This window comes from Vipera berus (assembly GCF_964194415.1).
Source record: "Vipera berus genome assembly, chromosome: 9".
NCBI lineage: Eukaryota > Metazoa > Chordata > Lepidosauria > Squamata > Viperidae > Vipera > Vipera berus.
In genome coordinates this window covers 5562094-5588685 of record NC_138212.1, presented here as the reverse complement: position 1 = coordinate 5588685, position 26592 = coordinate 5562094, and the positions used below count along the sequence as shown (strand labels likewise).

The window sequence follows — 26592 nt, the reverse complement described above, 5'->3', positions numbered from 1 at the left end:
TTACAATTTAAGCACAAACCAATGTACTTAGCAATAGCCTTCATTCTATGTATATGCCTGCTTATTAGGGCTTTCACACACACCCCAAGCGGCATTATTACAAAGTCAGCTTATTGCCCCCCACAATCTGGGTCCTCATTTTACCTACCTCGGAAGGATGGAAGGCTGAGTCAACCTTGAGCCTGGTGGGACTCGAACCTGCACTAATTGCAGGCAGCTGGTGTTACTTAAGGAGGCATTAGCCCACTGCTCCACCAAGGCTCATCTTTAATGTTCAACGGCTGTCCCAAAGGTGCTTTTTTTCAAGAGGCAAAGGGACTTTTTTGTTTTTCTTGGAAGATGTTTTGCTTCTCAATCCCAGAAGCTTCTTCAGCTCTGACTGGATGGTGGGGAAGGGAAGGATTTATAAGCCTTGCAGACCGCTGGTCATTTGCATACGTTTAGATACTCCCGCGCCGTTAGCTATGCACTTTGGGATGAGCGCCCTTCGAACGGTGCGGGAGTATGAATGGATTTCCAGAAAATACTGCAGACTACAGGAACCATCTGCGCTTCAGTTTGAGATTCAGACAACATCCCCAACAGCTTGCTCCTGTCTTCAATGGTGAAGGGACCTGGGGCAAAAAAACATCTTGCAGCCAAGAAGGCTCCACCCCCTTTTGCACCACTCAGGTGCCCCCCCGAGGACACAGGTAAACCTCCAAGAGGCCTCAACTTAGTGGAGCAGTGGGCTAATGCCTCCTTAAGTAACACCAGCTGCCTGCAATTAGTGCAGGTTCGCGTCCCACCAGGCTCAAGGTTGACTCAGCCTTCCATCCTTCCGAGGTAGGTAAAATGAGGACCCAGATTGTTGGGGGCAATTAAGCTGACTTTGTAATAATGCCGCTTGGGGTGTGTGTGAAAGCCCTAATAAGCAGGCATATACATAGAATGAAGGCTACTGCTAAGCTTGTAAGCCGCCCTGAGTCTTCGGAGAAGGGCGGGATATAAATGGAATTAAAATTAAAAAATTAAAAATTAAAAAAATTAAAAGAAGGCAAATGACCAGCTCTCTGCAAGGAGTATAAATCCTTCCCTTCCCCCACCATCCAGTCAGAGCCGAAGAAGCTTCTTGAATGAGAAGCGAAACGTCTTCAAAGAAAAACAAGGAAGTCCAGTTGCCTCCTGAAAAAAAGCACCTCTGGGACCTGTTCAAGATTGCAAACATTTTTCCATCTGAATTGTCGTACCCTTCCACGCTTTGTAGGTGCACTCAGCTCTCAATGAGAAATTCTGGCTACCTTTCCACCCTCACCAACCCACATTAGAGAAACTCCTGAACCCGTTAAATTTGAAAATTTGCATTTTAAACTTGAGCATTCATCCAAACAGCGTACATCCTGACTGCAAATGTGCACACTTTGTTAACCTCCACAGTTGCTTCACGGCGATTTGCTTTCAAGCCATTCAGGCAAATAGCAATTGTGTGAATGTCTTCCTCAAAGGATGGCTTGCTTGATTAGTAAGTCCGGCATGGGTGGTTTTTATTACAGGTATACTGAAAGCAGATAAGGAGGTAAGGATCAAAAAACTGGTCTATCGATGTACCTGTAAAATAATTGAATGACCCACTGAGACAACAAGAGATTTCTGAGCATTTTTAATTTCAAAAGGTTGCTACTATAGAAAAGATTCTGAGAACCAGTCCATGATACAAAAAAGCAGTAAACTCCTCCCAATAATCAAATCTGCTACAGCTAAAGAAGTGCAAAGAATCTTCCCGGTTTATGTAGTGTCACTATTAGAAGATTTATCTCAATAAGCTTTGGGAGGAGAGTGGGGGGTGGTTTCTCTTCATATGATAGGCGGACACCAATCTTGACTATGTTCTCCTGGCCAGTTTGACCACATGGGGAAAACAAGAAGCAGCAAGAGAGAAAACACACACTTGTCCATCTCCAAGCAACTTTGAGTGGTGTTCTTGATCACCTTCATTCACGGGCGAAGCCCAGTGAAGGATAACAAATGGAGCCCTGGACCTCTGTCTCCAAGCCATATGCTCTTTCCAAGACGCTCTGCGCATCTTCTGCAAGGCTATCCAGAGCAGTGTGCAACAAATAATAGGCAGCCACAAACGAGATGGCCCCTGCTACCAAGTTGTTGAAAATGGGCACCTGGCTCTTCACCACTGTGGCCGCCACCTGCCCGCAGACTGCAGCTTGGTTCAAAACCGCCTGGACGGCATTCTCTGAAAAGTCTCTTGCGAATGTTGAACGCACTTGATTTTTCAATTCACAACAGGGTTTTGAGACCGTGATGGCCAAGGTCTCCAAAGAAGCAGCATCCAACCCAAAATGCTGCTGGTATTTCTGGAGAGTCTTCATGAGCATGGGGACGTTGAGGTGGAACGGATGGCCAGGCAGGGCTGAAATAACACATGCCAGCAGCGCCTTCTTCCAGATGTGCTGGCGCAGTGCACTCTTCTTCTTCTGCACAGCTGCAGCGGTGACGGATGGAAAGGAAAGCAGCAGGGTGTGCCTCTTGTGACCCTCCAGCTCTTCAGCCAGAGTATCCTGCAAGCGCTGGAAATCAAATCTCTGCAAATGGAAGCTGGAGATCAAGAAAACCTTGGGGTTCTCCAGGCCTTCCTTCTGGAGCTGGCGGGTACAGTCTGCCTCCATTTGCTTCAGCACTTGAACTTCCTGGAAAAAGGTTGGTCTTCGTTGTTGGGAAGCCCGCAGGTCCTGGTCTATCTTGGAACGGACGAAGTAGAAACGTTTGCCCATGCTTGCCACGGCCCGAGCCAGCTCAGCGTGGTTCTCTCGAAAACGTTCAGACGCTAAAATGATGAAGAAATCGTATCTCTCAAACCTCACCAGCTGCAGATATTTTTTGGCTTGGAAGGAAGGGGTACCAATGCCTGGCAAGTCCCAAAGCTGGACACGGGGCAGATGAGGGTGACGATAAGGGGTGGGTGAAGCAGTCGTCTCAACCACGCCAGTTTTGGCCGCACAGAAGTCACCATCGCCGATCCCCAACATGGCATTGATGAAAGTGGACTTGCCAGCCCCACCTTCGCCCGTCACTGCGATGTCTAGTGTGGTGGTTTCTAGAGAATCCAGGAGTGACTGGACTTGAGAAGACACCTCCAGAACAACTTTGGATTGGATAACAGAGGCCATCTCTCTTAGGTCCTCCTCCCGGATGTCCATGGTGGAAGCTCAGCTGAAAGAATAGAAGACAACAGGGAAATCAAGTTTCTTTCTTTACAAGCTATTTTTTTTTTAAAAAAAAAAAACCTCCCGTTTTAAAACCCTGTAGTCCCTATTCAGGGTATAATGGAGGCAACTGGATGGAGTTGAGCATTTACTGATCAGATGCCCTTCGTGACAACTACATGGTGTTGACAGCAGATTTTTTATTATTATTATTATTTTTGCACCCTAAGAGAGAAAAATCTGCCACTATCTAGGATTGAACTCTCAACCTTCAGAGTGGGAGGAGAGCATTTTCACCACTAGGCCACCACAATGCTTATCTTTTCTATTTATTTGCATTTATATTTATATTTATTTGTACATATAATTTAGATATGGATATATGGATGGATAAAACAGTAGTTTCTTGCTAAAAGATCATAACAAGCAATAAAAGGTAACTGTTTAAAGTATATCTACCTAATCTACTTTAAACAGCTACTTTTTATTGCTTGTTATGATCTTTTAGCAATAAACGACTGTTTTATCCATTCTGGTGTTCGAAGATTTTATACTTTAAGTAAATATGCCTGGGATTCATATTTTTAAAATTATTAAGAATAACATCTATACACACACACACACACACACACACACACACACACACACATATATATATATATATATATATATATATATATATATATATATATATATATATATATATGTAAAGGTAAAGGTAAAGGTAAAGGTAAAGGTTCCCCCGCACATGCGTGCTAGTCGTTTCCAACTCTAGGGGCTGGTGGCCATCTCTGTTTCGAAGCCGAAGAGCCAGCACTTGTCCGAGGACGTCTCTGCAGTCATGTGGCCGGCATGACTAGATGCCAAAGGCGCACGGAACCTTCCCACCGGAGTGGTCCCTATTTTTCTACTTGCATTTTTACGTGCTTTCGAACTGCTAGGTTGGCAGAAGCTGGGACAAGGAACAGGCGCTCACTCTGTTACACGGCACTCGGGATTCGACCCGCCAAACTGCCGACCTTCTGATCGACAAGCTCAGCGTCCTAACCCACTGAGCCACCGTGTCCCATATATGTATGTATACACACACACACACACACACACACACACACACACACATTTAAAAACTTATTTATTTGAACAATCTGGCCTGGTCTGATGGGTTAGGGGTTGGATTTAGTTTTAACACAGTTTTATTATTGTATTATATTGGGCATAATTATTTAATCCTTTTTAACTTCTTTTTTAACTTTTGTATTTATATTTTGATATTTATTGCCCTGTACCGGTGACCGCCCTGAGTCCTTCGGGAGAAGGGCGGTATAAAAATTTAATAAATAAATAAAATAAATAATAATAAAATGTGGATTGGGCAATAGCTCCCTCTGCAGGACAGCTTTAGTTATGCATGGCTGATTTGAAAGAGCAGTCTCTACAATCTCAAGTTATTTTTACAAATTACTCAAGGTGGCAAACATAGCCAACACACCTTCCTCCTCTTATTTTCCCCACAACAACAACTCTATGGAGTGGGTTGGGCGGAGAGGGAGGGACTGGCCCAGGATCACCCAAGCTGGCTTTCAGGGCTAAGGCGGGACTTGAACCCACAGCCTCCTGCTTTCTAACCTGGTGCCTTAACCACTAGACAGGATAGCCCACTAGATCTTATCTCCTTTTAAAGATAATAATAGGCGAGCAATCAGTTAAAGCCCTTCAGGAGAGAATTTCTTATCTAGATCAGATTGGGATCAATTGCCAAGCTGATGATCTGAATATTTTATCTCCATTCGTTGTTCAAAGTTCTGATGGACCTACTGATGGGCTGTCTGCCAAAACAAAGCAAGATTATGAAAAGGAAGCTGGGAAGCCTATAATTACGGAATTTGTCTGGCAAGAACTAAGAATGCTTATTCACAGGGAATTGCACGTGTAAAGCTTGTAACAATTCTGGGTGGTTGGAAAGCTGATAAAAATAACAGAAACGTTAGGCATCTTGTATAGTCCTAGAGGAGATCAACCCCGACTGCTCCTTAGAAGGCCAGATCCTGAAGCTAAAACTCAAATACTTTGGCCACCTAATGAGAAGGAAGGACTCACTGGAGAAGAGCCTAATGCTGGGAAAGGTTGAGGGCAAGAGAAGAAGGGGACGATGGAGAATGAGGTGGCTGGATGGAGTCCCTGAAGCAGGAGGCGTGAGCTTAAATGGACTCCAGAAGATGGTAGAGGAGAGGAAGGCCTGGAGGAACGTTGTCCATAGGGTCGCGATGGGTGGGACACGGCTTCGCAGCTAACAACAACAGCAAAAATAGCTCAGCTAGAAGCTAGGAACAGAGATGGCCTGGAGCAAATAGAATGTGTATTAGATAACTCCTGAAGCATTTATTAGCCAAGGCTTAGGAATCAGAATGGCTAGAGACCAAGAGAATAATTGTTAGATCATTACTAAAATGTTTAATTAGAAGATTTATTTTTAAAAATAGCCCACCTTATCCCGCCTTTCACTTTAGTAAAAATGTATAGACCTTCTGTGGTTTGACGTTCCTTGACATTTTGGCTTCAATGAAAGGAAACAAAATCTGCACCTCACATCTGGGGTTGTTCTTCACGGGCCTCAGCATCCGGCCCCGACCCAAATGCTGAGGGGAAAGGGAGAGTTGCCAAGCTGACTCAGGAATTCTGGGAGTTGAAGTCCATGAGTCATAAAAGAGCCGAGGTTGCCTAACCCTGGCCTAGGCCATACTTGATCCGAATGTCCTCACAGCTTGTGCCAAAGTGCACTTCTTTGAATCAAACAAACTTTGTTTTTCCTCCAGGCCTGCAAATTTCTGCCCACTTTCTCTCCAAGTGACCGCTCCTTTTGTTCCTTTTCCACCAGCTCTTTAAATGCACTGAGATTTTCCGCCTACATTTTCCTCCTACAGTTATTCAGTTTATAGTATCCACCCGTCCCGTTCACGGGGCACACCCATGCCCCCCCCCCAAAAAAAAACAAGAGAAGGAAGTAGTTGTGCTACTTTTTGTTAACACTGAAAGAGCATCCAAGCCTGGCAGCGCCAGCCCACAAAGAAGCCAATCCAGGCCAAAGAACATTGCAAACTATTTTTAAAACCTCACCCACTTTCTCTGCACTCGCCCAATGCAGCCCACTCTGTCCTCCTCCAGAAAAGCACATTACACTCGGTTTTTTTTACACACACACACACACACACACACTAACTACAGATTATTCTCGAAATCCGACCACAACGGAGCCCCCAAATTCCCCTCGCTAAGCCTGGCAGTGGTGAGTCACACGCGCTGCTTTGCAATCTTTTTGCCATGGTTTTGCAGCGAATCGCTCCCGTTGTTAAGCGCATCACGCGGTCAGTAAGCGAATCTGGCTTCTCCCCCTATTAACTTGGCTTGTCCGAAGCTCTCTTAAGAAAGTTGCAAATGACAATCCGAGGACTCCAGGATACCGGAAACCTCGGTCAGTGCAGGCCGGTTGCCAAGCACCCAAAGTTTGATCACGTGGCCGTGGGGATGGGGGGTCATAACCGTGACAAACCGGCCGTAAGTCAAGTTTCCCCCCCCCCCCAGTGGCTTTGTAACGCTGGACGGTCCTATGTAGAGGACTGCCCGTTGCTGACTTGTCGCCGATTTACCGCACCAGCAGGGAAAATGCTAAGCTTGTAAGCCGCCCTGAGTCTTCGGAGAAGGGCGGGATATAAATGGAATTAAAATAAAAATAAAATAAAATAAAAAATCCGACACACACCCCCGACTCACCTCTTAAAGGATCCTCGCAGCCGCCTTTGCGTCTTTCTTGCAGGAGCCGCGAATTAAAAGAGATGCGCGCGATCCTCCGGAGCTTGGGGGGGGGTGTCCCCGGAATCCGAAAGCTCCACGCTTCTCCTTCTGGATCGAACGGGATCTCCCGCCGCCAGACGAACGCCCTTCCGAGCCAGGGAGTCCCCGTGAAAGGCAGCTCCAGATGGGCGGCCTTTAGCTCGGATAAAGGGGAAAAGAAAGAGAAAGCGCCCTGGAGAAGGCGGAGCTGCTGGCCGGGCGGCGGAAAGGGGGAGGTGGTTGCCGAGTTTCTCCCAAGGAGCAACGTTGGACGGCATCCTGAACGGAATCCAGGTTGGGGTAAATCCGGAGTGGCTCCGTTTCTTCGTCCTTGGGTGGGTGGGTGGGGGGTAGGGGGGAACTGCAGACCAGTTCGGAACACCGCGAAATAGGAGCTTTATTCGATTCGGGTCGATCTTCCCACTGCAAAGGCCATGCGCTCCAAAAGGATCCATGCAACCAGAGAGAGAACAATGCAAAAAAAAAAAAGAAAGTTGCTTGCAAAAAAAAAATCTGCTTATTTTAACATCATCCCAGTCTGTGATGTTTACCTGCATTTGTTGCGTTTTAAGAGCCGCACGCACGCGCGCACACACACACACACACACACAAAATTGGTAGAAAAAGAGTCCATGGAATTCAAGTGGACTGGACTTAGATCTCTGGTGGATGTGAAGGGACTCAAGACTAATGACACGTTTGACTCCTGGGACTCTTGTCTGGCCATCTCCTGCATCAGGGGTCCTCCACCTGGGCAAAGCTGGCTGAGGAATTCTGGGAGTTGAAGTCCACAGGTCTTCAAGGTTTCCAAGGTTGAGGACCCCTGTCCTACATCAGGGTCGCAAAGTGTCTCAATTTTAAGCACAACGGAAGTGAGGACTTAATTCTACCAGGCTGATGTGATCTCTTAGTTAGCAACTGTGCCACTTAAGGGATGGAGTCGCCAGTCCCAACTGTGGTCATTAAGCGAGGACTACATGAACTCTTACTTGTTCTGTCTTCCCCGCTCCCCTGGACCCAATGATGACAACTCTCTGATATTCGAGAAAGCTTTTTGCCGCTGTTGAAAGAACAAGAGAGGGCATCTCTCCAGAGAGGTATAAAGTTTTCCCAGCCGAGATCGGCTTCCACAGGCTGAAAAGGTCGAGCGGTGTTAACTGAGGACGCTGCACGCATTTCCCAAACGGGCAGTGTCTTTCATATGCTCTGTTGCAATGGAGGAGGGGGGCTTTCTGTGTTTAAACCTCTGAGCAAAATTTGTGTAAAACCTTCAAATCCAGCAGGTCCAAAATGTTGCTTGTTGAAAACAGGACCTTGCCGGAAGCCAGTTTCAGAGCCTTTTACAGGAGAGAGGTTGGTGTGCCAAATCGGGGCCACGGATGACCGGCCTTTTCCAAAGAACAGCTGCTCCCAATTTCGGCTGCTCCCTTTTTTTTAGCAGTATGAATGATGCAGATTGGCCCTTAGATGTTTCCATCCTTGGAACAAAAGTCAGCACTGTGGAAGAATCGATTTAGTGGAGGTAAAAAAAAACCACACAAAAAAGGTAAAGGAGTTCCTGTGGGATTTTACTCCACTGGTCATTGCTGACTTTCCAGAATGGTGCTCATCTCCGTTTCAAGGCTATTGAGACAGTGCTGACCATGGCCATGTGGCCAGCATGACCTCACAGCATGACCTTCCCACAGAAGTGGTACGTACCTGTCTATCTATTCGCATTTCCATGCTTTTGAATCGCTAGGTTGGCAGGAATCGGAGCGAGGACAGGAGCTCACCCCATCACGTGGCGCCGGGGTCTCAACCATCCAGCCGACAAGCCCAGTGTCTTAACCACTGAGCCGCCACACCGCCCCCTAGTGGAGGAGGCTTTTAAAACAATTAAGAGATCAGAGGGGCTTTTACAGTCACAATCAGTGGCTTTATAATACGATCCGTCCTAGGATACCAAATGAAATATTACATTTTTGTCCGAAGATGAAAAAAAATCTTGAAATGAGAAGAGAATTTCAAGCTTTAGCCACCAGAGTTTCCACCTTGATCTTTTCCCTCAAAGAGGACTAGAAACGTTGGTTACATTTCAACCAACAATACGTGGCTTTAAAAAAATCTTATTAATTTCAGTGGGGCAGAAAGAAAACATGAATGATGCTTTTGAGAAACTCAGTGAGATTTAATCTATTATTATTATTATTATTATTATTATTATTATTATTATTATTATTATTATTTGGGGGAGAGAATTGAGTTTTTACAGATGTTCAACAGGTTAAGCTTTATCCTTTACTGCATTTAACTTTTTGTGGTTTTAATATTTTTTTTTGTTTTAATGTTTCTCAGGGAAGAGGGTTATTTTGATGACTGACAACCATAATAGCACTGAAAAAAGTGACCTACAGCTGGTCCTCACATTTCCGACCATTGCAGGATCCTCAAGGTCACAAGGCCAAAAAAAATCATAAAATTGGGCATGTCTCACTTAATAACCAGCTTGCTTATTAATAGAAATTGTCCTCTCAATTCTGGCCATAAGTCAAAGATTACTTGTACTTATACATAGTAATAATAGCACAAAGAGAAACAATTCATAACGGCTGAACCGATAAGCCACCCTGAAACCATGAATAAATATGGTTATTTAGCGCAGGGCACACCGTACATGGATTAGCTGTATACATATATATATTGACATTTCCGGCCCTCTCAATTCCTGGCAAATAGATGGGGAAGAAATGGAGGTAGTGACAGATTTTATTTTCCTGGGCTCCAAGATCACTGCAGATGGGGACTGTAGTCAAGAAATTAAAAGACGCTTGCTCCTGGGGAGGAAAGCCATGGCAAATCTAGACAGCACACTAAAAAGCAGAGACATCACCCTGTCAACAAAAGTGCGTATAGTCAAGGCTATGGTCTTCCCAGTTGCAATGTATAGCAGTGAAAGCTGGACCATAAGAAAGGCTGAGTGCGAAAGAATTGAAGCCTTTGAACTATGATGCTGGAGAAGACTCCTGCGAGTCCCTTGGACTGCAAGGCGATCAAACTGGTCAGTCCTAGAGGAGATCAACCCTGACTGCTCTTTAGAAGGCCAGATCCTGAAGCTGAAACTCAAATCCTTTGGCCACCTAATGAGAAGGAAGGACTCACTGGAGAAGAGCCTAATGCTGGGAAAGGTGGAGGGCAAGAGAAGAAGGGGACGACAGAGAATGAGGTGGCTGGATGGAGTCACTGAAGCAGGGGGACGTGATCTTAAATGGACTCCAGAAGATGGTAGAGGACAGGGAGGCCTGGAGGAACGTTGTCCATAGGGTCGCAATGGGTCGGACACGACTTCGCAGCTAACAACAACATTGACATTTCATTCAAATATAAAGGTTAAAAATTATCTATATCCAAATAACAGCCTCTAGGGCTGCTAGGCTGTCTAACCCAGGGCTCTGCAACCTTGACAACTTGATGCCTTGTGGACTTCAACTCCCAGAATTCCTCAGCCAGCATAGCCTCCTTTTGCAACCCCCTCCCCACCCCCCCACCCCGCCGCCGTCTTTTTCCGCACCCGTCTAAAATTAGAAAGTGACCTCAGGGGCTCCCGGGGAAGCTGGGATTGGGGGGTGGGGTGGGGGCGGCGCGGGAGTGGGGGGGGGAGCGAAAGGTTTCCAGCGGGAAGCTTTATTTGGAGACGACGAGCGGGTCTCTCCCCCCTCCACTCCCGTGCACGTGCAATGGAAAGGCGGGAGCGCGCGCTTTCCAAAGCTTTCTTGGAACGTTCGGCCCGGGGGAAGCAGCGGCCGCGGGAGCGCGCTTTTTGCAAAGGCACCCCCTCCCAACACACAAACACACGCGCGCGCACAAAGACACAGGCTCCGCCTCCCGGCTCGCCGACTGACAAGCCGAGGCGACTCCGGATTGGCCGAAAGCAGCAGCCAAGTCGAGAAGCTTCTGTGAAGTGTCAGAGCCCGGCGGGGGAAGGGGGGGGGAGGAGGAGGAGGAGGAGGAGGAGGGGGGGCGAATGTACTAGAAGGGGCGGGGTGGGAGCGGGACTCTTGCCTATAAAGTGGGGCAGAGGCGGGCAAGCGGGGCGTTATAAGAAACGCGTGCAAGACAGCGGGCGGCGGTTTGCAACGGCGGATTAAATAAATCAAGGGACAAGCAAAGCCACCGCGAAGCGCTTTGGGGGGGATTCCACGAGAAGCGATTTTGCAAACGAGCAAAAACAAATAAAAAAAAAGGTACCTGGGAGCGCAAGTTGCTAGGAGGAGGAATTGCAGAGGCGTCGCATCCCCACGACTCGTGCAAGAGTCCTGTTTCGGCGGGAGGGTGTTTAGGTTGGGGGCTGCTTTTTTTTTAAAATGGACTTTTTTTTGCAAGGTCTCGGCTTCTTTTCCTGTCCGTGCAAGCGCGATGCGGAGGACTGGTTCGCCTCCTCCTCGCGCGACCCGCAAGGGGGGGGGTTTAAATACCGGCCCGCCGGTCTCGTTCGCACGACGCGCCGTTCTGGCCGCTGCCTTGGAGCAAAGTTGTTGAAAGTTGCGTTCAAGTCGGGCTTTGGCGGCGGCGGCTCCCTTTATTTTTGCAGAGTTAGGCGTCCGCGGTGAACGAAGCCCGCCCGTTTTTTTAGCTCGGGATCTGCCGTAACGGTTTTAGAAAGTGGGGCTATTTCGGTTGGCGGGAGAAGAAACGTGTTGGTGTGAATGCTGGCAGGGGCGAGGTTAGGAAGGGGCGCCCGTGTTTCGTGTGGTCTTGAGAATCGAAGGGCTGTTGTGTTGTGGGGGAGGAGGGAAGGAAGGCACGGTTGAGTCTACCGATTAGGCTGGGCTAAGGGTTGTGGGGAGGGGGAGCGAACGTGGGAAGGGTGCGGGAGAGAGACCTCAAGACGCGTGTGATAACGATCGCCTTGGCTGAAAACTCCCCGATTTGCAGTCGGGACACGTCGGAATCCCACTACATCCTGTTTTGTTTCTTAAAAGAGACTTGGGAAAGCGTGGGGGAGGGGTGGCATAAGCTAGTTCCCCCTAGATCTCTTCCCCCCCCCCCTGCGCCCACCGGAAAAAGTGGGGGGGGGTCTTTTTGCTTGCAGCCTCGGGGAAAAGACGGTTTATTGCAGAGTGGGTTTTCCTCCCCCCCCCCTTTTGCACGCAGTTTGGTTTTTGCTTTGCAGTCTTTAACCCTTTGCTATCCTGTTGCTGAAGAATGCAGAGGAAGCATCGAGAAGGTCTCGGTCCAGAGGTAGGCAACCTCGGCTCTTTTATGACTCCTGGACTTCAACTCCCAGAATTCCTGAGTCAGCTATGCTGACTCAGGAATTCTGGGAGTTGAAGTCCAGGAGTCATAAAAGAGCCGAGGTTGCCTACCCCTCTGGTCCAAAAAAAAAAAGCTGGTATCCCATAGACCAGGGGTAGGCAACCTTGGCTCTTTTATGACTCCTGGACTTCAACTCCCAGAATTTCTGAGCCAGCCATGCTGAGGGGAAAGGGAGAGGTTTCCGTGCTGAGCCATGCTGACTCAGGAATTCTGGGAGTTGAAGTCCAGGAGTCATAAAAGAGCCGAGGTTGCCTACCCCTCTGGTCCAAAAAAAAAAGCTGGTATCCCATAGACCAGGGGTAGGCAACCTTGGCTCTTTTATGACTCCTGGACTTCAACTCCCAGAATTTCTGAGCCAGCCATGCTGAGGGGAAAGGGAGAGGTTTCCATGCTGAGCCATGCTGACTCAGGAATTCTGGGAGTTGAAGTCCAGGAGTCATAAAAGAGCCGAGGTTGCCTACCTCTCTGGTCCAAAAAAAAAAGCTGGTATCCCATAGACCAGGGGTAGGCAACCTTGGCTCTTTTATGACTCCTGGACTTCAACTCCCAGAATTCCTGAGCCAGCCATGCTGAGGGGAAAGGGAGAGGTTTCCATGCTGAGCCATGCTGACTCAGGAATTCTGGGAGTTGAAGTCCAGGAGTCATAAAAGAGCCGAGGTTGCCTACCCCTCTGGTCCAAAAAAAAAAAGCTGGTATCCCATAGACCAGGGGTAGGCAACCTTGGCTCTTTTATGACTCCTGGACTTCAACTCCCAGAATTTCTGAGCCAGCCATGCTGAGGGGAAAGGGAGAGGTTTCCGTGCTGAGCCATGCTGACTCAGGAATTCTGGGAGTTGAAGTCCAGGAGTCATAAAAGAGCCGAGGTTGCCTACCCCTCTGGTCCAAAAAAAAAAGCTGGTATCCCATAGACCAGGGGTAGGCAACCTTGGCTCTTTTATGACTCCTGGACTTCAACTCCCAGAATTTCTGAGCCAGCCATGCTGAGGGGAAAGGGAGAGGTTTCCATGCTGAGCCATGCTGACTCAGGAATTCTGGGAGTTGAAGTCCAGGAGTCATAAAAGAGCCGAGGTTGCCTACCTCTCTGGTCCAAAAAAAAAAGCTGGTATCCCATAGACCAGGGGTAGGCAACCTTGGCTCTTTTATGACTCCTGGACTTCAACTCCCAGAATTCCTGAGCCAGCCATGCTGAGGGGAAAGGGAGAGGTTTCCATGCTGAGCCATGCTGACTCAGGAATTCTGGGAGTTGAAGTCCAGGAGTCATAAAAGAGCCGAGGTTGCCTACCCCTCTGGTCCAAAAAAAAAAAGCTGGTATCCCATAGACCAGGGGTAGGCAACCTCGGCTCTTTTATGACTCCTGGACTTCAACTCCCAGAATTCCTGAGCCAGCCATGCTGAGGGGAAAGGGAGAGGTTTCCATGCTGAGCCATGCTGGCTCAGGAATTCTGGGAGTTGAAGTCCAGGAGTCATAAAAGAGCCAAGGTTGCTTACCCCTGGCCATAGACGTTGGATAAAACCAGAACCACAATCCCTTTCTCTTATTTTTTTTCTCTTTATTTTAAGTCACTTTGACTTTGAGCCATCTGATCACAGTCTCGGGAGGGTTTCGTGTCTGGCGTTGAGCGCAGAAAAGCGTCTTGTTGCGCACGGGCAAATGGAGAGAGTTAGGAAGTGGATCGCATTCCTAGTAAAACCCGGAACTCCCATATTATTAATACGGATTCGTTCAGAATGATGGGTCGGAATAAAATGAAACTTGCCTGGGAGGCCGCTTTAAATAACTTATTTTAATTCGTAAGTAAATAGGCAGAGGGATTAGATTGTGCCATTTGTCTTCAAAAAAAATAATAATAATCGGATTTGTTTTGGTTCTTTTTAATAACTTGCTTATCCTCCCATTGCGCTGGGTTGCCTCTCTTGTAATTTATGACCTTTTTTTAAAAAAAAAAGTTCATTGCCTTAACGGCAGGCAATTGTCTTCATTCTTTCTGTATTACTTAAAAGGTTATTTTTATGACGCACTTCAGCCAGAAAAAAAATTTCCACTGGGAAAGGTTAAATCAATGGAAAAGAAAGCCTCTGCCTATTTTTTGGATTATTATTTTTTTTTGAACACAATACAAGATTTGGGCTGAAGTGAAGACTTTGGATTATGGTCTACCGACCAGAATAAATAGTTTGAGAAACTAATTGTAAGGTTTTATTTTGGAAGCAAGTTTGTTGATTTTGAGCAGCATTGATTAAAAAAAAACAAAATCCTGAGCAGCAATTCTATTTCTGTGGTCTTATGAAAATAGATTGTTCAGCCTGACCCTTTGATGTGGTTAAAACTAACTTTTATCAAGGGATAGTTAGGACTTAGTTCTTTCTAAGCGTTAACCTTGTTTTTCCCACTCTCCTGGATTTGGAGATTTTTGCCCCAATTTTTAGTCGCACAAATCCCAGAGAGTCTTATGGCTCTGACAGATGAAATAGGGCAGGGGGTCTTCAAACATGGCCCTTTTATGACTTGTGGACTTCAACTCCCAGAATTCCTCAGCCGGGCAAGCTGGCTGAGGAATTCTGGGAGTTGAAGTCCACAAGTCATAAAAGGGCCAAGATAAGTCCCAAGTCTTTAAAATGGTCTGGAAATTTGGCCCTGTTGCTTATTTCTTTTTCCTTCTTTCCTTTCTTATTTCTTCTATTGAGGCTTTGGGCTGTTTATGAAAGATCTACCAATCCTCTGAGATCTACAGGTCTCTTGCCAGCAGGACAAGAAAATCTAGTGAGGTTGAATCTCTATGGAGAAGTCTCAACCATCCAGGTCATGGTTATCCCAAAGGTGCTTCCCCCCCCCCCAAAAAAAAAAAAAAAAAAAACCAGGTGGGACTTTTTTCTGCTGGAAACCTTTTGCTTCTTATCCAAGAACTGGAAAAAAAAATTGAGAAGCCAAACATTTTTCAAAAGAAAAAAAAAACTTAAGAAAATCCAGTTGCCTTTTTAAAAAAAAAGGCACCTTTGGGTCTAGTTTTCAGAATTAATCTTTTTTTCCCTTCTTTTGAAGCAGGGGTACTTTAGCTAAAGTTGCAGAAATGTCTGCCTAATCTTGCTGGGGCTTGTGTGTGGTTTGGGGCTGTGTAGTTGACAGCTGATTGCTTGCAGCTGCAGTCTCCAAGCCAGCCCACTGGTGGAGTTCTAGAAAAATCTTTCCTATTCTGGAAGCAAGTTTGGTGGGGGGGGGGGGAAGCCTGCAGTGCAAGTCAGTGGCGCAAGTCTTTTTTTTTTTAAGTGTAGTCCCTGGCATGAGTGAGCAGGGTGGGGCTGTCACTGTGAGGTTTCCTCCCGCCCCCACCCCCATATCTTATCTTGGGTAGCCCAGCAGCATTTTTAAAAACCTGCTTCCTGCTGAGAAAACATTGGAAGCTTTGAGTTAGATCTTGGGATTGCAGTTGCTAAAAGTCTTCCTTTTATTATTTCCCAGCTTGACAGCTGGGTTTTGAAAGGCAAGGCTGAGCTTTCCAACCGGCATCTGCCTGACAAATTGGCAATTGCTTTTTCTTTCTTTTTCTTTTTTTTCTTTCTTAAATTGCATTTTTAAAAGCATTTTCTTAATTCGCTGTTTTAAATCTTGGCACGCAGGAATAGTTTTAAGACAGCTAGGTTATGTGTGTGTCTACAATTCACTTCTTTAAATGAGCTCTCTCTTCCTCCCTCCCCCCCCCCAAATCCAGCAAATTCGGAAAACGCCAAATTGCGAGCATGTGCAGAATTCTTTGACTACTTTAAATTCTTGCGTCGTTAAAATGCAAAGCTTCAGTGGCTTTCCTGGGGTGTTTTTCCCCCCAGTTATTTAGGATTTCCAATTTTTGTGCAGTTCTGAATATTTCCTGCAGGGGGCCCCAGCCAATTAAAAATACTTAGTGCATGCAAAACATTTGCGGCACCATAACAAAACATGGATTCATAAGAGGTTTATCCTGAAACGAGAGCTTCTTAGACCTAAATGGGAGCTATTCCCCCCCCCCATAAATGAATTGCCAAAAAAGAGGATTATTTTGTTTTGCTTAAAAGGAAATCTATATAAATGTACGCTTCCTGTTCTCTCCAACTCTTTGTGACAATCCGGAAAATCTCTTGCTAGTTAGCAAAGGGGGTGCAAAGAGCAAGCCTTGAGATAAAGGGGGGGGGGTTCCCTACCTGTTTCTAGAAGAAAAAGATGGCTTGCCAAGGTGACGCTAAGTGAAGATTATTTTCTATCTAGCAAACGCCGTTCAAATGCTCAAGCTTTTTTTCTTTCTTCCAAGAAAGCCAGTTGCAAAACCAGGGCTTTGCAGAGAGCATGTCAAAAGCATGCCCTAACAGCAGGGGTCTTCAAACTTGGCCCTTTTTATAACTTGGGGACACATGTGCCTGGCGGAGGAATTCTGGGAGTTGAAGTCCAGAAGTCAGAAAAGGGCCAAGTTTGAAGATTCCTGCCCGAGCAGGGGGTTGGACTAGATGACCTCCAAGGTCCCTTCCCACTTTATTAGTATTATTAAGCCTTCCAACTACAGTCAGGCCAATGTGGTTTGTTCCCAATTGCAGATAGAGTTGCTTTCTTGAGAGTTCTGTATTAACCTATGATGGTGCCTCTTTTTGTAGGCAACATGTCCAAGGGTCCAGCTGTCGGCATTGATTTGGGGACCACCTACTCCTGCGTAGGCGTTTTCCAGCATGGCAAGGTGGAGATCATCGCCAACGACCAGGGCAACCGCACCACACCCAGCTATGTGGCTTTCACAGACACAGAGCGCCTCATTGGCGACGCTGCCAAGAATCAAGTGGCCATGAATCCCACCAACACTGTCTTCGGTAAGAGGGGGATTGAGGCCAGAGGTCTAAGGAATTATGGGGAGATGAAAAATCAAAAACATCTGTAGGCCACTTAGTTGGGGAAAGGCTGCAGAAATAATGAGAAGTTCTCGGTAGGGTCCAGGCGTGTTTTTGTCAAGGGTCAAGGCAGTGATTGGGTGTCCGGGAAATTGATTCTTTTGGACCCAGAGATATTAAGCTTTATTATTAACTCAAGCAAACGGAATTAAAAGCGTAACGTAAAAAGCATACCTAGCAATAGCACTTATATGCTGCTTTGTAGTGCTTTACAGCGTTCTCTAAGCGGTTCACAGACTTGGCATATTGTCCCCAATAATCTGGCTCCTCATTTTCCCGACCTCGGAAGGATGGAAGGCTGAGTCAGCCTTGAGCAGGTCAGGATCGAACCCCTAGCCGTGGGTAGAGTTTGCCCGCAATACTGCATTCTCACCACTTTGCCGCCACCACATAATAATCTGGCTCCTCATTTTCCCGACCTCGGAAGAATGGAAGGCTGAGTCAGCCTTGAGCAGGTCAGGATCGAACCCCTAGCCGTGGGTAGAGTTTGCCCGCAATACTGCATTCTCACCTCTTTGCCGCCACCACATACCAAAACAAGATGATTCCCGAATCTCTTATAAACTTGGGGGTCTTGGTTGTTTTCTTGCAGACATTTCCTTACCAAACTTGGTAACATTATCAGTGCTAGAAAGGAAGTGGGATTTGCTACTATTTTATATGCTAGTGGCTTGTCCTGTCAGTATTGCTGGGAGTGTACTTATTGGTTCCTTGACTGAGGCTTGTTGGGAACCAACATCCACTCCCACCAACGCTGACAGGACAAGCCGCTAAAGAGTAAACTCCACCCCCTTTTAGCACTGATGATGTTACCTAGTTGGGCAATGAAATGTCTGCAAGAAAACCACCAAGCTCAGAGCACCAAGGACCCCCACAGTTCAACCCTGAGCTACAAATATTATCTTACAAACTCTCAGGAGTTCCTTAATAAACAGCAACACAGAGGCCACAAGGACAGCTAATTTCCAAAGTGCTCAGTGTTAAATTCTGTGCAGCATTCCCAGTTTTTAAAGGCCAAGTATCAAGGCTTTTATTAAAACCTGGCACCAGGACTTCGTGCCATATGGCAGGGGTAGGCAACCTTGGCTCTTTTATGACTCGTGGACTTCAACTCCCAGAATTCCTGAGCCAGCCATGCTGAGGAGAAAGGGAGAGGTTTCCATGCTGAGCCATGCTGGCTCAGGAATTCTGGGAGTTGAAGTCCACGAGTCATAAAAGAGCCAAGGTTGCCTGGCCTAGGCCGCTTTATGACTCATGGACTTCAACTCCCAGAATTCCTGAGCCAGCCATGCTGAGGGGAAAGGGAGAGGTTTCCATGCTGAGCCATGCTGGCTCAGGAATTCTGGGAGTTGAAGTCCACGAGTCATAAAAGAGCCAAGGTTGCCCACCCCTGCCCCTATGGTCACAAGACCTGACCTTTGGATATGTGGCAGGCACATGACTGGGATAGGGACCGAAAGTCTGAGACTTTCACTGATAAGAAAAGCTTTACAGCGAGAAAAGCTTAGATCTCCCCTTTTCTTTTATTCAGCAAGCAGGTGAGCTCAGAAAGAGCTCAGAACTTTTAAGCTTAAGAAGAAATCAAATCTGTCACTTAACTCCATGAAATACAATGTCTTCCACATTGTCACCACCACTGGGATGAAGAGAGAGCTGTTTGGTCCCAAGTATCTTGTTGCTTTTCACTGTTTAATAAATCTGGGAAGGCTTAGCCATAAAAATCAGACTTAAAACACCAATTTGGAACTTGCCCGCCCCCTGCTAGAAAAGGTTGACCGTGGGCCTGATAACGTTCAAGACCAGGCGTCTTCAGACTTGGCTCTTTTATGATGACATGGCTGGCTGAGGAATTCTGGGAGTTGAAGTCCACAAGTCATAAAAGGGCCAAGTTCGAAGCACCCTGTTCAAGACTTTTTTCCTTTTGGGGGGGGAGGCTGTGTCTTGCTGGGGAAGCCTTCAGTGCTTTGAATCCTCCCCCTTCTCAGATGCCAAGCGCCTGATTGGCCGACGTTACGACGATCCCATAGTGCACTCCGACATGAAACACTGGCCTTTCCAAGTGATCAACGACGGGGGGCGACCCAAAGTGCAAGTAGAATATAAGGGTGATGAGAAGTCTTTCTACGCTGAAGAGATCTCCTCTATGGTGCTCACCAAGATGAAGGAAATTGCAGAGGCTTACCTGGGCAAGGTGAGTGACCACAAAGGAAGCCTTCCCAACGTCTGTGTGTACCTTGCATGCAGGAGAAACGAAGCAGAGGAGACATGAACGCTGTATACAGGTAGTCCTCGACTTACAACAGTTCATCTGATGGCCATTCCAAGTTACAACGGCACTGCAAAAAAGTGACTTAAAACCATTTTTTTCATACTTCCAAGACCGTTGCAGCGTCTCCATGTGATCAAAAGTTGGACACTTGGGCAACTGGCTCATATCTACGACAGTTGCAGTGTCCCGGGATCACGTGATCACTTTTTTTTTTCTTTTTTTTTTCAATCTTCTGACAAGCAGTCACTGGGGAATCCAGGATTCACTTAGCAACTGTGGCAAGAAAATGGGGCAAAAAATTTACTGAACAGCTGTCTTGCTTAGCAACGGTGATTTGGGGCTCAGTTGCGGTTGTAAGTTGAGGACTACCACTGTACTCTGCCCCTCGTGATAAAATGTCAGTTCAAAAACAAGAACTGGCCTCTGGCATGGGGCAATGATATTCTGTCCCAAGAATTATCCTAGAAAGGGATGGAAAGAAGCAGAGGTATTTGGAGGCTGAAGATGCCTCGTGTTGAACTTCAGATCTTATTTTTAGCTCAAAGAAAGGAGGTTGCAATGGGAAGGTTAATGCTTGCAAGTAGGAACCGCTGATAAGATGAAGGCATTAATAGTGAGATTTCCGTTCATTTTCTTCTCCGAAGTAACACGGAAAGGGACTGTATTACTTTTCACTGACCTGATCTTTCCTTCCCTCCGTCACAGACAATTACTAATGCAGTAATCACCGTCCCAGCTTATTTTAACGACTCCCAGCGGCAAGCCACCAAAGATGCCGGCACCATTGCTGGCCTGAATGTTCTTCGCATCATCAATGAACCCACAGCGGCAGCCATTGCGTATGGTCTGGATAAAAAGGTATGGATGCAACATTCCTACCTGTGTTTGGGTTTTTAATGGCGAAATGAGTTTATTGGCACTTACCAGATCCTGTCCAGCTTAAATTGGAAGATGTAGACTATGATACCGGGAGAACACTAACATGGAGAATAATCTCTGGTATTTAAGCTGGCCTATATTTACTTTGTATTTGGTGGCCTTTGTCCTAGGACAGGGGTAGGCAACCTTGGCTCTTTTATGACTCGTGGACTTCAACTCCCAGAATTCCTGAGCCAGCATGGCTCAGTATGGAAATCTCTCCATTTCTCCTCAGCTTGGCTGGCTCAGGAATTCTGGGAGTTGAAGTCCACGAGTCATAAAAGAGCCAAGGTTGCCTACCCCTGTCCTAGGATATGGATATCCATGCAAAATAAGTTTCCCCTGTTCAACTAACTGGGTTCTCTCATTTTCAGGTGGGTGGTGAGCGAAATGTCCTCATTTTTGACCTGGGTGGTGGTACCTTTGACGTGTCCATTCTGACGATTGAGGACGGCATCTTTGAAGTGAAATCGACGGCTGGAGACACTCACCTGGGTGGTGAGGATTTTGACAATCGCATGGTGAACCACTTTGTCTCAGAGTTCAAGCGCAAGCATAAGAAGGACATCACAGACAACAAGCGGGCCGTCCGGCGGCTGCGCACAGCTTGCGAGCGGGCCAAGCGCACCCTCAGCTCCTCCACCCAGGCTTCCATTGAAATTGACTCCCTCTATGAGGGCATTGACTTTTACACCTCCATCACCCGGGCTCGCTTTGAGGAGCTGAATGCTGACCTCTTCCGGGGTACCCTGGAGCCGGTGGAGAAGGCTTTGCGGGATGCCAAGTTGGACAAGGCCCAGGTCCACGACATAGTGCTGGTGGGGGGCTCAACCCGCATTCCCAAGATCCAGAAGCTTTTGCAGGACTTCTTCAACGGCAGGGAGCTCAACAAGAGCATCAATCCGGATGAAGCCGTGGCTTACGGAGCAGGTAAGGAGTCATAAAAAGGGGCAGCGTATTGTGATGGAGTAAGAAACAGAGAAGCGGGAACCTTTTGCGTCCAGTTTAGGACATGACCTTGTTCATGATATGCGAAGACCTGGTTGGTTAATAAGCCATGCCTTATTGTTTATAGGTCGACCCGTTGTATGGCATAAACCAGAGGTGTGTCCAAACTTGGCAACTTGAAGACCTGTGGACTTCCAACTCCCAGAATTGCCCAGCCAGCATAGCTGATTGGGGAGTTGAAGTCCACAGGTCTTTAATTTTGTCAAGGCTGGACACCCCTAGTGTAAATGGAAAGGAAGCCCAGTGCATTTGTTGAACATCTCTGGAGGTTCTCAGTCATCCAGGTCATGGTTGTCCCAAAGGTGCTTTTCCAAAAGGCAACCTCGATTTTGTTTTTCCCTGAAAGTAATTCACTTCTCATCCAAGGAGCTTCTCCAGAACTGAAGAAGCTTCTTGGAGATGAGAAGGTGAAACATCTTGAAGGAAAAAGAAAATCCAGTTGCCTTTTGAAAAAGCCCCGTTGGGAGAGTGCATTTGTTGCTTCCTAGGAAGATCCAATTGGCTATTCTAGGGGGGGGGGGTGCAGGGTTAGATCTTGACCAACTTTCCTGCTTTGCTCTATCCAGCTGTCCAGGCTGCCATCTTGTGTGGGGACAAGTCTGAAAACGTGCAAGACCTCCTCCTTTTGGACGTCACCCCTCTTTCCCTGGGTATTGAGACTGCGGGTGGGGTGATGACGGCCCTCATCAAGCGAAACACCACCATCCCCACCAAACAAACGCAGACCTTCACCACTTACTCTGACAACCAGCCTGGAGTGCTTATTCAGGTAAGCAACGTTGCATCGTGGCAGGATGGAGCTGGGAATGGTAGAAGGAACGTAAGGATTGATGGCTAAGAAGCCAAGGACCGCAGAAGACATAGATGGAAAAGGAAGATGGTTTAGTTTTTGTTTTGTTTTTCTTTTTAAAAAAATGACCCTTGAGCGTGCAAAGAATGGTAGTTTTCCGGTGAGCAGGGAAATCCCCTTGTAAAACCAAACTTCAGAAAGAAATTATACAACCTTTGGCCTGGTTCCCTATGTGCAAAGTGACATAGCTTTGGGAGAAGGGTCAAAACACTTGTGTGGATCTTTTCCCCTAGCTCAGGGGTCAGCAACCTGAAACAGTGAAAGAGCCACTTGGAACCGGTTCCCTCACAAAAGGGAAAACTGGGAGCCGCAAAAAATGTGTGCGCATGCGCGTCCATGCGCAGAACAGGGTTTGACTGAAGAGTGGAGCCAAGGTGGATATGCACCTACCCTGCATATTTGAATTGATTGGTTGAATATTTTTAGTCCCACTTTTTTTTTTTTGGACTGCACATGGCAGAGGACTAGGAGCCGCAGGAGACGGCTGAAAGAGCCGCATGCGGCTCCAGAGCCGCGGGTTGCAGACCTGTGCCCTAGCTTATTGGTTGTTGTTAGCTGCAAAGTCATGTCCGACCCATCGCGACCCTATGGACAACTTTCCTCCAGGCCTTCCTGTCCTCTACCATCTTCTGGAGTCCATTTGAGCTCACGCCTACAGTGACTCCATCCAGCCACCTCCTCCTCTGTCGTCCCCTTCTTCTCTTGCCCTCAACCTTTCCCAGCATTAGGCTCTTCTCCAGTGAGTCCTTCCTTCTCATTAGGTGGCCAAAGTATTTGAGTTTTAGCTTCAGGATCTGGCCTTCTAAAGAGCAGTCAGGGTTGATCTCCTCTAGGACTGACCGGTTTGATCGCCTTGCAGTCCAAGGGACTCGCAGGAGTCTTCTCCAGCACCAGAGTTCAAAGGCTTCAATTCTTTGGCGCTCAGCTTTTCTTATGGTCCAACTTTCACTGCCATACATTGCAACTGGGAAGACCATAGCCTTGACTATACGCACTTTTGTTGACAGGGTGGCGTCTGCTTTTTAGTGTGCTGTCTAGCTTTGTCATGGCTTTCCTCCCCAGGAGCAAGCGTCTTTTAATTTCTTGGCTACAGTCCCCATCTGCTTATTGGTACCAGTCCCAAAAGGGTTTCAGATGGCATCTGGTGGTGGTGATGATTACATGCCATCAGATCATTGTTGACTGTTAGCAGCCATTTAACCCCTCTCCATGACAAGTTAGTTCTTGAGCTCTTCCAGCAGTGCCTTCATCCCTACCTTAACTAAATCTATCCACTTGGCCTGCCAGTTGTCCTTTTTTTTTTTTTTTTTTTTTTTGCCACGTTTCCCAGCACTGGAGTCTTCTCCAGCGAGAGCTATATTGTCAACTTGGTAAAGGAACCCATAAAATCGGTGCTAGGTTGAAGGGTAAATGTCAACATCCCGCTCAAGAATCCAAATAAATCAACAGGTTTAATCCGGTTCCGGAATTCTTACTGTATATTGAATACACAGCATAGTACTGTCGAAGGCAAAATTCACTCTGAGGTTCCCAGACACACCAGATCAAAGAATTAAACAACGTTCTCATCGTCCAAGCCGCCACTGCCATCCCCACCCCCACCCCCCTTTTCCACATAGTCACTGTAAACAGTTTCCCTTTGTTATGGGAACCGTCTGCTTTTCTTCCGCACCTGCTTCAGTGTCCTTGGAAATGGCTCAGGCTCTCAACAGTATTCAGCAAAAACCAACCACGTTTCATTTCTCCATCTCAAAACTTTTAAAGCAACACCTCCACCCCACCCCCCACCCCAACTCTAATGGCAAGAAGAAACGGAAGAGGCGTGTGGCTGCCAAAATTTCATTCTTGACAGTAAATTCATGCCACCCTCTAAAACCAAAGTCCAGATTCTAGAGGGGTTTTCTTTTATCAGACTCTTGGTTGGTAATAAGGGCCTCAAGCTTGACTTTCTACCCTGCTTGTTTTGTGATGACAGGTGTACGAGGGTGAGCGTGCCATGACCAAAGACAATAATTTGCTGGGCAAGTTTGAACTGACGGGCATCCCGCCTGCTCCTCGGGGCGTTCCCCAAATCGAAGTGACCTTTGACATCGATGCCAATGGGATCCTCAACGTATCTGCCGTTGACAAGAGCACGGGCAAGGAGAACAAGATCACCATTACCAATGATAAAGGTGAGGTGCCCAATCAGAAGGTACCGGCTTCAGGAAAAGGGTTTGATTTTCAGCGAATCATATTTTTGTTTCTTATCTCGTGCTAACTCCTCTTTTCCTTTCTCTCTTCCCCCCCCCCCCCTTAGGCCGTCTTAGCAAAGAGGAGATTGAACGCATGGTCCAAGAAGCAGAACAGTACAAGGCTGAGGACGAGGTCCAGCGGGAGAAGATAGCTGCAAAGAACTCCTTAGAGTCTCTGGCCTTCAACATGAAGAGCACCGCAGAAGACGAGAAGCTGAAGGACAAGTTGTCTCCAGAGGACAAGCAGAAGATCCTGGATAAATGCAATGAGGTCATTTCCTGGCTGGACAGGAACCAGGTGAGTGAAGGGGCAGGGAAGGCTGGTGGTGTTGGTTAAATCCTGTTCCTTCCCGCTCAGTTGTTTCCATGGCAAGTTCTTCATAAAGCTGTAGGATCTCAGGCTTTATAATCATGACTTTTAGAGACTTTGTCAGGTTACTGAATCGCAACTGCCCACGTTCCCAGCCAATATTAGCAGAGTGGAGCAGCCTACAGGTGCTGTAGGTATTTGGCTTTTCTATGAACTGATCCTAGATCACTTGCAAACACAAATTTATACTGGCTTTTTTCCCCAGATTATCTTGGGTCTTGGTGTTAGGGTCAAAATTGTATGTGAATCACCCAGTGGTATTTTTGATTAAAAGACCATTTGTCTCCTGACAAGGGAGGAGGGTTGTCTCCATAGCATCCAGATCAATGTTTTTTCAACCTTGGACCTCAACTCCCAGAATTCCTCAGCCAACATTGAAGTTCAGGTATCTTAAATGGTCAAGATCAGGGGTAGGCAACCTTGGCTCTCTTCTGACTTGTGGACTTCAACTCCCAGAATTCCTGAGCCAGTTTTAGTCCACCTTAGCCATGAAAGCCAACTGGGTGATTCTGGGCCAATCACAAGGAGACTGTAAATTCTAATCCCGCCTTCGGCATGAAAGCCGGCTGGGTGATTCTAGGCAGGTCCCCCTCTCCAGTCCAGCCCACCTCACAGGGTTGTTGTGCAGCAAATAAGAGGGAGGGAGGTGTGTTTGCCGCCCTATTTATAAAAATATTGAAGGTAGAATAAAAACAATATAAGTAAACGAAACCTAAAGGCAGTTGGCATCCTACTCTGCTTTGGCTGTTTTTTATGAGCCCTGAAGGCCCCACCTGGATTTCTTGTTAGAAGTGACAACAAGACAAGTCATTTTCTGCTTGCTCGCTTGCGTTCGGTTGTTCTCATTGGGGCCCTCCCATTTTTTTTTATTTTTATTTTTGCCTTTCCCAGATGGCAGAAAAAGATGAATATGAGCATCAGCAGAAAGAGCTGCAGAATGTTTGCAACCCCATCATCACCAAGCTGTACCAAGGAGCTGGTGGGATGCCCGGCGGGATGCCGGGAGGAATGCCCGGGGGCTTCCCTGGAGCTGGAGGAGCTGGAGGCGGGTCTTCTGGTCCCACCATTGAGGAGGTGGATTAAGCTCCTGCCTCTGCTGAAGCCCTGCCAAGAGGGATGGGTGGGTGAAGACTTAAGAAGAAACGCAACACATCTTTCAAAGGAGAACCATTGTTTGGTTCTGATTTCAGCTGTTGGCCTCCTGCCTGCTCGGGATGTCTTTGTGTCTCCGTGCCTCCGTCTCTTTCTACCTTCACACAGCTTCCTTATTTTGCTTTTCTCTTTCTCTTCCCCTTCCCGCCTTCTTGCTCCGTTAACGGAGCCACACATTTCTCCCAACTGCCAAAAGAGATTTCCAAATGACGTTCATGTGAATAAATTATTGCACTTCTGTCAACCCACCCCTTTTGTGCCGCTGTGGTTTGTTCTGTCCTTGGAAAATTACGGGTGTCGGTGTCGTACACAGAGAGAGAGAGAGAGAAAGCTAATGGCCGTTAAATGGATGAGGTGTGAAACAATTGCACTGGAGAGTTGAATGTTGTCCTAAGTCAGAAGGGAGAACTTCCGACACCCCAAGTGGCGCAGTGATTAGAATGTGATATTGCAGGCTAATTCTGCCGACTGCCAGCAGTTCGATTCTGACTGGCTTAAGGTTGATACATCCTTCCAAGGTCGATCAAATGAGGGCCCAGATTGTTGGGGGCAAGGAATATATAAAT

The 26592-nt window shown here is 47.0% G+C and overlaps 2 protein-coding genes across 2 annotated transcripts; one reads left to right on the top strand and one right to left on the bottom strand.

Moving 5' to 3' along the window:
- Positions 1-1555: 1555 nt before the first annotated feature.
- On the bottom strand, positions 1556-7285 carry LOC308672517 (interferon-inducible GTPase 5-like). The gene is made up of 2 exons (XM_081335509.1): positions 6966-7285; positions 1556-3204 (listed from the first exon to the last, which is right to left on the bottom strand). Exon 2 carries the CDS (start codon positions 3189-3191, stop codon positions 1971-1973), a length of 1221 nt encoding a protein of 406 aa, XP_081191635.1. The 5' UTR covers positions 3192-3204; positions 6966-7285; the 3' UTR covers positions 1556-1970.
- Positions 7286-11097: 3812 nt separating this feature from the next.
- On the top strand, positions 11098-26272 carry LOC308672490 (heat shock cognate 71 kDa protein-like). The gene is made up of 9 exons (XM_081335459.1): positions 11098-11248; positions 16938-17147; positions 19211-19416; positions 20200-20352; positions 20787-21342; positions 21987-22189; positions 24246-24444; positions 24570-24802; positions 25766-26272. The coding sequence occupies exons 2-9, from the start codon at positions 16943-16945 to the stop codon at positions 25955-25957; spliced, it is 1947 nt and encodes a 648-aa protein (XP_081191585.1). The 5' UTR covers positions 11098-11248; positions 16938-16942; the 3' UTR covers positions 25958-26272.
- The last annotated feature ends 320 nt before the right edge of the window (positions 26273-26592 follow it).